This window comes from Micromesistius poutassou (genome assembly GCF_964030765.1).
Source record: "Micromesistius poutassou genome assembly, contig: SCAFFOLD_1051, whole genome shotgun sequence".
NCBI lineage: Eukaryota > Metazoa > Chordata > Actinopteri > Gadiformes > Gadidae > Micromesistius > Micromesistius poutassou.
In genome coordinates, this window is record NW_028179563.1 from 1 (window position 1) to 11,536 (window position 11,536).

Consider the following 11,536-nt stretch of genomic DNA (forward strand, 5'->3'; position numbering starts at 1 on the left):
GAGGGGAGGCTGTGGGGCCGCTGCGGGCTAGAGTTCAAATGTTGCCCAGGTTCAACCCAATCCGTTACCCCAGGACTCAGGACTCTGTCCTGCGCCTCATCCAATCGTAACGGAACACAGAATAAACATAACTGCGGCCAGAGAGGAGCCGAGGAGCAGAACGTATTAAAACCCGGAGCCTCGTACGACAACCTGTTGACCAGATGTTAAACACACCATAAAGATATCAATGCATTATATGCAATGCATCTGTAGACATACCCCCTGCCAGATTATAAATCCACATACTTGATATGAACGTATGAATATACGACATGATACAATGTACTTTGTAAGAGGTATGTTCGGCTCCCCGATGTCACAGAGGGGAGGGGGGGGCTGTTGGGAAGGTGTGGGTGTGTGTGTGTGTGTGTGTGTGTGTGTGTGTGTGGGGGGGGGACAGGGGGGTAGGACCCACTGGGCGTCACTTTGCTCCATTCACTTTTTAGCTTTTGAGCACTCTTTCCATGGTAATGGCGGATCCAATTCCCCCCCCCCCCCCCCCCCCCCTCTCTCTCTCCCTCTCTCTCTCGCTCTCCTCTCTCTCTCTCTCTCTCTCTCTCTCTCTCTCTCTCTCTCCCCTTCCTCCCCCCCCTCTCTCGCTCTCTCTCTCGCTCTCTCTCTCTCTCTCTCTCTCTCTCTCTCTCTCTCTCTCTCTCTCCCCTTCCTCCCCCCCCCTCTCTCTCTCTCTCTCTCGCTCTCTCTCATCTCCTCTCTCTCTCTCTCTCTCTCTCTCTCTCTCTCTCTCCTTCCAACCTCCCAACTCCCCCTTCCCTTCTGAGAAGGACAGGAAGTGAGTGTTTTCTGTGGGGATGAGTGGAATGCCAGCGCTGAAACCCAAAGCCTTACCCTTAACTTAAAGACCAGCGGGTAAGGTTTAGGGATTAGTTTCAAGATGATTAGTTTAGGGACTAAGGTTAGAGATGGTTAGTTTAGGTGTTAGGCTAGAGATGGTTAGTTTAGGTGTTATTTTAGAGGTGGTTAGTTTAGAATAAGGTTAGAGATGGTTAGTTTAGGTGTTAGGCTAGAGATGGTTGGTTTAGGAATAAGGTTAGAGATGGTTAGTTTAGGTGTTAGGCTAGAGATGGTTAGTTTAGGTGTTATTTTAGAGGTGGTTAGTTTAGGAATAAGGTTAGAGATGGTTAGTTTATAATAAAGTCTGTGTGTGTTCAGAACCTGAAGGCTGAAGCGACCAGACCCAGTTACCTCCTACTGCTCCGGCTGCCTCTCTCTCCCTAACCCTCTCTCAGCCCGCGGTGGGAGGAGGGCTCTCGACCACAACCCGCCCTGATCAGCTGGGAGGAATGCACCTCCTCACACAACGCGTTGGAGCTCGGGTGGCGTGGACGTCCGAGGCCAGATGAGCGGGGGTGGGGGGGTCTCCCCTGTGGGGCGAGCCGCTGAGGAGCTCTCGGTCTGATGTGATGCATCGAGTATTAGGCCGGAATGTGCTCTGTAAGCTGTGGGGCCTCCTCCTCCTCCTCCTCCCTCCTCCTCCGCCTCCCTCCTCCTCCTCCTCGTCCACCTCCTCCTCCTCCTCCTCCTCCTCCTCCTCCTCCGCCTCCTCCTTCTCCTCCTCGTCCACCTCCCCCTCCTCCTTCTCCTCCTCGTCCCCCGGCTCCTCCACCTCCACCTCCTCCTCCTCCTCCTGCTCCTCCTTTTCCTCCTCGTCCACCTCCTCCTCCTGCTGCACCTCCTCCTCCTCGTCCCCCGGCTCCTCCTCGTCCCCCGGCTCCTCCACCTCCTCCACCTCCTCCTCTGAGCTACGCTCCAACCTTCAGGCCAGAAGTACTTTTACTCCTCAGATGGAGACACAGTCATCACCACCATCAGTCCACCTCAGGTATAAGTAACTATATGCGTACATTAATACATACACACATACACATACATGGAAGAGGGTTTATCATGATGTCACGCACACCACAAGCCGCCGTCGTGGTGCTTCAACATCATCATCATAATAAGAATAATAACAACAACATGTCCGCTTGCTGATTCTAGAATGTTTGGTCAAGAAGTTCCGAGATGGCGGCTTGGAATGTGCTTTTGGAAGTCTGCGGAGACTTTTTCAATGACCTGGCCTCATACACAACAGCAACAATACACAATACAATACAATACAATACACAATACAATACAATACAATACACAATACAATACACAATACAATACAATACACAAAAACAATACAATACAATACACAAAAACAATACAATACAATACACAATACAATACACAATACAATACAATACAATACACAATACAATACAATACACAATACAATACAATACAATACAATACACTACTGCAGTACCGACGCCTCACTACTGCAGTACCGACGCCTCACTACTGCAGTAGTCACCTCACTACTAAAGCAAAAGACACTACTACTACTGAGTGGTGAAATCTGGCAACCCGACTGGCACGGCGGCGGTTGCCAGGGGGGAAAAAAAAACACCTCCTCCGGTCTCCTTAAATGCTGCCAGTCTCTCCTCTGGGAGACCATAATTACAAAGCCCTCCGCTCCCAGGGGCGATGGCAGCCATGGCCAGAGAGGGTATAATAGAGAGGGGGGGGCGTGGCCAATCATGGGAGACGCTGAGCGAGCAGGAAATATTCCAAACGGTAGCGGTCGGTTCACCTCATTGGTTGTGGCCCACGGCGGACGCCCTCGTTGAACTCTGACCTCTCCATGGCAACCGTTTGACGCCAACAGAATGCTTGTCAATATGACAACACTTTTTTTGTCCGTTTGAATTTTCCCGTTGGGGATTATTAATACGCGATAATACGGTACTTTATCAATCACAGATTAAAAAAATCAGTCGTCACAGCCAAAAGTACAGGACAGTCATTGAAAGACACATTTCATAATAATAAAACCACAAATCAAAGGAGCATTATGAACAGTTGAGGCGGGCTCATTATCTTATGGCTTCTCATCTGCTCATCGTGTATCTTATTATTTTATATCAAATCTCATCTTCACCTTCTCATTTGTTGGTGTTTTGCTAGCATCCGCTTTCTAACGCCTCACACCACACTCGTCTGTTGCGACAACCTGCTCTCAAAACGGACTTCTTTACCGTTCCCTTATTTATATTTCATGTGTTTTCATATTCATGTGTTTTCATATTCACGACCCTTTCAACCCTCGTGTTCCCTGAGACGCTGCAGTTTGAAACGTTCTGAGAACGAATCGTCCGTCTCCGGGGGAAACCGTTCCTTGGCCTGATTCCACACGGCGCCATCACCGGGACCCCGCCCGGCGAGGGAAGGAGACCAGATGATGTCATCACCGACAACACGACCTCGTCAAAAAAGAACAGCTGCGCTCCCTTCTGCTGCCTGTCGAAACCGTCCCTGAAGAAACCACATCTCCCGTTTCAGGCCGGAGATACGGGAAGAGATAAAGAAGAGTTTAATGTGTGCGTGATCAGCACCTCGTCTCGTCTTACGCACACGCACACACACGCACGCACACACGCACGCACGCACGCACGCATGCACCCACGCACGAAAATGCTCCACAAGTGAACTAAAAGGCAGAATCAAGAGGAGTGAGAGGAGGACGGTGTGTTTCAGCATCGCCACAGCACTAAGCTCAGTCCATGTTACATTAACCCTCACTGGCTTCATGATAAGATACTCCCAGAGTCAGCGGGGACACAGAGGAGGAACCCTGATCAACCCTGATCAATCCTGATCAATCCTGATCAATCCGCCTCACTCTTTATTTGTCCTCGGACTCGGACGCACCTCAGAAACCAAGACCCGCTCCCCAGACCTCCGCCTGGAGGCTCCACACCCGCTGCCTCATCGCTCCACCCTGCTGCCTCCACGCTGCTGCCTCCACCCTACTGCCTCCACCCTACTGCCTCACTGCCTCCACCCTGCTGCCTCCACCCTACTGCCTCCACCCTGCTGCCTCCACCCTGCTGCCTCCACGCTGCTGCCTCCACCCTGCTGCCTCACTGCCTCCACCCTGCTGCCTCCACCCTACTGCCTCCACCCTGCTGCCTCCACGCTGCTGCCTCCACCCTGCTGCCTCACTGCCTCCACCCTGCTGCCTCCACCCTGCTGCCTCACTGCCTCCACCCTGCTGCCTCCACCCTGCTGCCTCCACCCTGCATGAAGGGTGCTTGGTTGGAGCTCAGCTTCCAACCAAGATGGAAGATTTCACTTCCACCAGCCGCCGCCGGAGAACCAAGATGGCCGCGCCGGAGAACCAAGATGGCCGCCGCCGGAGAACCAAGATGGCCGCCGCCAGAGAACCAAGATGGCCGCCGCCAGAGAACCAAGATGGCCGCCGCCAGAGAACCAAGATGGCCACCGGGTGAAGACGGCCTCCGGACAGAATCCAACCGTAGTTCTGGGCTCTAGCTTTAACCCAGCAGACACTGAATACCTCTGATGAGGTATTGTGCCACTAAAACATCCGTCAAGGCTCTTTCCTAAATCCGTCCCAACGGGGGGGGGGGCACGCCCCTTTCTGTGGCATCGCCACCATGAGGATCAATGACATCACCGCCCTGTCCACGTTCCACTGTGACCTCACCGCCCCGTCCACCTTCCACTGTGACATCACCGGCCCCTCCACCTTCCACTGTGACATCACCGGCCCGTCCACCTTCCACTGTGACATCACCGCCCCCTCCACCTTCCACTGTGACATCACCGGCCCGTCCACCTTCCACTGTGACATCACCGGCCCGTCCACCTTCCACTGTGACACCATAACCTGCCGGACCTCAGTTTGACGGAAAAAGAACAACCCAGAATGTTTTGTGACGCCGTAACTTCCTCTCTTCATTTGTCTGAGCGGCTCGGGTGAAACCGACTCTACTTTTAGAACAGCTTAAATATAGAAACTGCACCAACTTCAGATATTTAGAGAATTTTAATATTTGAGATCATACACATTGTTGCATGTATGATTGTAACATGCAAAAGTTAAAATTAAGTTAAAATTAATATAGCATTGTGTCATTTTCAACTTTTTTTGTATCGTGCTATCTAGTAAAACATTAACTCATTAAGGCTATAAAATGCTTTAAGCTGACTCAAAAGTTGGCTACGGTCTAACAGTGACAAAAATAACAAAAGTCATCGCGTGAATCGATGAGTGGTTAGCATGTGATTTCTGAGCAACAACTCGGATGGACACCAAAACAGATTTTGTTTTGGCGTGCAGTTTGGTGAAACTAGCTTCACTTCCTTTTTTACAGTGAGTGAAACCGCACAGCGGGCATCAAAGAGGAAACACTTTTGTGGTATTTCCTCTTTCTGATGCCACATGGAGACACTTTGGGACACTTCAAAATGACACAGCACAAACAGAAAACAAAGATATAGGCGTGTATGTTGTCAACATCAGAAAGAGTATATCTACACGGTAGCCATAGATTATTAATCCGTGTTTAATATTTTAAATGTACAATACACAACCACTTCGGCGAATCCTGGCCGGAGAACACGTTTTGAAAGTTTGAAATCTGAACCTCGGGGCGCTTGAGCAAGGCAGGTAACGTGCTAGCATCCGATGAGCTGAAGCACTATGTGTGTCCATCACTTATGTTTACCTAACCCCGTCTAACCGCAACGCTAACCGTATCAGAACCGGACCCCGTCTCGCCACAACGCTGAGCCATACCAAGACCTGACCCCGTCTCACCATAACCCTCCGTTCCCCGACCGCGTTTCCTTCAACAGGCTCAGACACCGATAGGTTTTTCCTGATGAGTTCTCCGCAGGGACGAGCTCCCCATGTGCTGAGGAGCTGTGCTGTATTTCAGACACATCTGAAACGCGGGTTCTGACATATCACATCTCCAACCAAACCTCACATCTTCCAGATGTTTCTAATGGGTTTAAAAGTGCACCAGTCGAGACACCGCGTCTGGGAGAATATCTGACACATGAAAAGTCATTTAAAACATAATCAATTACGTTTTGTTCATTAGTTCACAAAAACTGTTTGGTGAAAGTGTTTCATTACGTTGATGTTGAAATAGCAAGAATCCAAAAATTCTATTTGTTAACGAAGATGTTAAAATAACAGAGGGAACATTAATTGTCTAAGTATGTCAAACATCACAATAATCCTCGAATTTGATCAAAGATCAATATTCATGTTTTTTTTTTGGGGGGGGCTTTTTAAAGTTAGTGAGTACAAATCAAGGCTGAGTATTGTAACTTTAAAATCAAGATCAAAGTATGTCAAGTGAAACACAAACACAACTTGTGGGAAGCGATAACTCAGCAAAACGAACAATGACAATTATGAACAACAACACAACGCGGGGCCCTTTGTGTTTTAACCCTTTCAGCCGGGCCTTTGTCCCCGGGGTCTCTCTGTTAGGGGCCCAGGCGGGTCTCTTTATAGTGGCCCCCGGCCGCCCGCTTGGGGCCTCCCACCCAGGTGCTGGCTCAGGGGGTTTCATCCCAGAGGGGGGAACATCCCCTCTGGTCGAGAGGTATAAAAACCGATCCTCCGGCCAGGTAGAGCGTCAGTTCAGCTCCAGCTAAACACCCCCGCCCCCCCCCCAGGCACCTCACAAGCCCAACGCAGCGACCGCGCAAACCCGACGACCGACGACCATGTCTTCCGGCAACAGCATGAGCAGAATCACCTTCTACGAGGAGAGGAACTTCCAGGGCCGCTCCTACGAGTGCAGCAGCGACTGCGCCGACATGTCCTCCTACCTGAGCAAGTGCCACTCCTGCAGGGTGGAGCGCGGCTGCTTCATGGTCTACGACCGCTCCAACTTCATGGGCAACCAGTACTTCATGAAGAGGGGCGAGTACTCCGACTACATGAGCATGATGGGCATGAGCGACTGCATCAGGTCCGTCCGCATGATCCCCATGGTAAGCACGCCGCTAAGCTAACCGCATGATCCCCATGGTAAAGGTTAGGGTTAGGGGGTGAGGCCAGACTGTGTATGAAGAGAGTGGGGGTAGGATCGTCCGGTAGTAGTGGTAGTAGTTAAGGGGGCTTGACTCCCGGCTTAAGGGTTGTCTGTGGTCTACCGGCAGGTATCTCTGAGTAGCCTTGAGCCTTGTATCTGAGTTCACTGTCGCTTTTTGATCGAGGTGAGATAAAGTGGCTCATCGGCTTCCCCGCTCTCGCCGTCCTCTCTCTCTTCTCGCCTTACAGCACAGGGGCAACTACAGGATGAACATCTACGAGAGGGAGAACTTTGGTGGCCAGATGCACGAGCTGATGGACGACTGTGACAACGTCATGGACCGCTACCGCATGTCCAACTGCATGTCCTGCAACGTGATGGACGGCCACTGGCTGATGTACGAGCAGGCCCAGTACAGGGGCAGGATGATGTACATGAGGCCCGGAGAGTACAGGAACTTCATGAACCACGGAATGAACGGCATGAAGTTCATGAGCATGAGGCGCATCAACGACTCCTACTACTAGACCAGCAGACCTTCCGTCTCCTCCATGAGGTTCTAGACCACCACTTTCCCCCGACAAAATCGAGCCTTATTCAATGAAACCAAATAAAAGCTATCCTTGACACTAATTTTGTTTGTTGTGGGAAAATCAATCTCTGTGTGTTGCGGTGGTGAACATGAACGTGTGAACACCGTTACTGCTACAGGATAGTGTAGTGGCTACAGTGTTTGGCCCTGTCCCAATTCCCCCCCCTCCCTCTACATTTGAGCCCTAACCCTAGATACCCGCGAATGGGTAGGGTGTCCCAATACTTAGGGGAGCAAGGGGGAGTGCTGTTTCATTTCTGTTTTATTTCCCTTAAAGGTCCCATGATATGCCACCAGGTGTGAGTGTGATGAGCCGTTACAAGCTATTTTGGAAATCTGCCCCTCATGACATCACAAGTGGGAGTGTCCACCTAGATGTGTGCTGGATAGATCAGTCCACCAGCCTACCCAGTGGACTGTGGCAAACGTTGCTCATCTATCCGTCACACATCTAGGTGGACACGCCCACCTGTGATTTCATAAGGAGTAATTTTACAAAGCTTGTAACGGCAAACCACACCTGGTGGCATGTCATGGGACCTTTAAAATCAACCCTTGAACGCTAGCCAGCTCTGGAGCTGACTTGGGCACTCAAAGCAAGTGTTCTTGTTAAGGGGAGAGAAATGGGACTGGGCCTTTGAGTCCCAGCTGAAAGGGTCATATGTTACATTCCCAATGTCCACATGGGCCTTTGTAAGATGCCTAACCCCAAACTGCTCCCTACTGTGGATTTAGAGAAAAGCATCTGTTAAATACATGAGAGAACGGCACACTGCTGCACTGGTATACAAAGCATGTCAATACCAAGGTCTCCCCACAACAACACAATCAGTAATACGACTACAAGTCTAGCAATCCAACAATCTAAAAATAGTGTCAGAGTAAACATCCTTTCCTTCTTGTTCCCATACATCTCCATACATTCTAGCCACAAAACCACAACTATGACACAACTTGAGTGGAGAACCACTAATGGATAAACACACAAATAGTTTGGTTTGAGAGCAATGTGTATAGTTTGTACTTCAGTGTCTGCTGGATCAATGAATCAATCCACCACAGGGATCTATTCAGTTGCTTCAACGTTTGAGAGGGAGGTCAATTACTTTTTAATGGAGTTTACTTTCTGGACCACTAAGCTAATTAAGCATTCAGAGTCAGACAAAGAAGATAAACAGCCAGAACCTTAAGATTCATCGGGTAGACAACACATTGCGATTTAAAGCCTCCTCTGCAAGGAGAGACCTGGCCAAGAGGCTAAATAGCGCATGGTACAAGACAACAAAAGGACTTAAAACGCAACATACAATAATTAGCGATGCACGAAAGAACAAAAATACAAACGATACAACGAAAACAAATGATTTAAAAGCATTACATTCCATCCGCAAGTCTTTGAAGTGAGTAAAGAAGGTTTGGTCGGTTCCAAAGTCTTTTTGAAGCTCAGTCACGGTCAACATGGTTGAACAGGGCAAAGAAAGAAGCGCCTGGGAACCCTGAGGTCCCCCCGCTGCCCCGGGCCCCACAGCTGGCCCACCGTCTACCTGCCCAGCGGTCCCGAGTGGTTCCCGCGCCCCCCCGCCGGCTCTCACCGTCCGGCCTATCAGAGCAGCGTGGTGGTCACTGCCAGGCGGGTCGAGTCCCAGACCAACCGGTGGAAAGCAGCTCCTCTGGGGATTTGACCCTTTTTGAATGGAGTTGTCTACCTCAGTGACAGAGCGTGACTAAGGTGTTTTAAAGACCACCTGACTGCCAAAGCGTCAGACAGCTTGCTCAAGGGGCAGCTCTTGCGGAACCCTTTTAGACAGAATGAGCTCAATAGTAGAGCTGGCAAACGTGTGTCCCACCAGCTAACCCTGACATATGGACCAAACTCAAATGTTACCGCGGAACAAACAGAAGCGGACAGAAGTGCAAACAAGAAACTGAATAATACAAGACAGCTGAATAATCTGAAATATCTCCGGGCTGCTACCAGAACCAGAAGCCTACCTCTTAGGGCTGGCCCCTGAAGGACTGGACCCCTGTACCACTACCACTACTTATTTGTACTTATTTTTATTTTTACTATCTTTATTTACTTACTTTATTACTTTATTTTCTGTTGAAGAACCACGCCTAAGAATTATACTCATGTGTACATGTACAATAAGATGGCATTAGCTCAGGTGGTAGAGAGGGTTGGCTGGTAACTGCAAGGTTGCTGGTTCGATCCCGGTGTGTCGGAGTGTGTCGTGGTGTCCCCTGAGCGAGACGCCCTCACCCTAATTGCTCCTGACGAGCTGGCTGTCGCCCTGCGTGGTCGACTCCGCCGTCGGTGTGTGAATGTGTGCATGAATGGGTGAATGTCAGTCAACACTGTAAAGCGCTTTGGATAAAAGCGTTATATAAACGAGGACCATTTACCATTATGTAATAATAAAAGTGATTCTGATTCTGTTGGGGTCCCCTGTTAACCCTTTAGCACTGGACCCTGTTGGGGTCCCCTGTTAATCTACTGCTCACAAGAAAGACCAACTGATCAGCCAGAAGGAGAGTCCACACCTCTCTCTCTCTCTCTCTCTCCCTCTCTTTCCATTTCTCTCCCTCTTTCTCCATCTCTCTCTCTCTCTCTCTCCCTCTCTCTCTCTCTCATTACTGTTTAAAGGCTCTTAGCGATGCCCTGGTGATGCGGCAACTGTGAGGCTCTGGTGCGTGGGGGCATCAGGGGCCCTAAGAGAGAGAGAGAGAGAGAGGGAGAGAGAGGGAGAGAGAAGGAGAGAGAGATAGGGAGAGAGATGGAGAGGGAGAGAGAGAGATGGAGAGAGATGGAGAGGGGGAGAGAGAGAGAGAGGGAGAGAGAGAGAGAGAGAGAGAGAGAGAGAGAGAGAGAGAGAGAGAGAGAGAGAGAGAGAGAGAGAGAGAGAGAGAGATGGAGAGGGGGAGAGATGGAGAGGGGGAGAGAGGGGGAACGGCCATCTGCCAAGTGTCTCCCCACGTTGACTCTGCCCATTGAGGCCCTGATGAAGCCTGACACGCGGACAAAGGGCCGGCATGACGCAAAGGAATCTGTGCAACCGGGTCCGCTGATTTGTAGCCGAGCACATTGTCCCTCGCTGGCTCTTTTACACACTTTCTCTCTTTTCACCTCTCGCACGCACCCGCACACGCACACGCACACACACACACACACACACACACACACACACATACATGCACACACACACACACACACACACACACACACACACACACGCGCACTCTCTCTTTCACACACACACACACACACACACACACACACACACACACACACACACACACACACACACACATGCACACACACACACACACACACACACACACACACACACACACTCTCTCTTTCACACACACACACACACACACACACACACACACACACACACACACACACACACACACACACACACACGTGCACAAACACACACACACTCCCTCTCTTGCACACATACACACACGTTCTGTCTCTTGTCTCTCACTCTCACACACTCTTCTCCCTTCCTGGAGAAATAAAAGATCACATGTTGAGAAAGTCTGAAAGGAGAGAGAGACCAGAGACCAGAGAGAGATGGTCTGAGAGAGACCAGAGAGAGAGCAGAGAGAGACAGTCAGAGACCAGAGAGAGACGGTCTGAGAGAGACCAGAGAGAGACCAGAGAGAGAGCAGAGAGAGACAGTCAGAGACCAGAGAGAGACGGTCTGAGAGAGACCAGAGAGAGACCAGAGAGAGACGGTCAGAGACCAGAGAGAGACCAGAGACCAGAGAGAGACGGTCTGAGAGAGACCAGAGAGAGAGCAGAGAGAGAGCAGAGACCAGAGAGAGAGCAGAGAGAGACCAGAGAGAGAGACGGTGAGAGACCAGAGAGAGACCAGAGACCAGAGAGAGACGGTCAGAGACCAGAGAGAGACGGTCAGAGACCAGAGAGAGAGCAGAGAGAGACAGTCAGAGACCAGAGAGAGACGGTCTGAGAGAG

General features: G+C 50.4%; 1 protein-coding gene across 1 annotated transcript; it reads left to right on the forward strand.

Annotated features, from left to right (window-relative positions):
• Nucleotides 1-6,642: 6,642 nt before the first annotated feature.
• On the forward strand, nucleotides 6,643-7,480 carry LOC311372708 (gamma-crystallin M2-like; the record flags this gene model as incomplete). Its single annotated transcript, XM_084489668.1, has 2 exons — nucleotides 6,643-6,912; nucleotides 7,202-7,480. 2 exons carry the CDS (start codon nucleotides 6,643-6,645, stop codon nucleotides 7,478-7,480), a joined length of 549 nt encoding a protein of 182 aa, XP_084345794.1.
• Nucleotides 7,481-11,536: the final 4,056 nt, after the last annotated feature.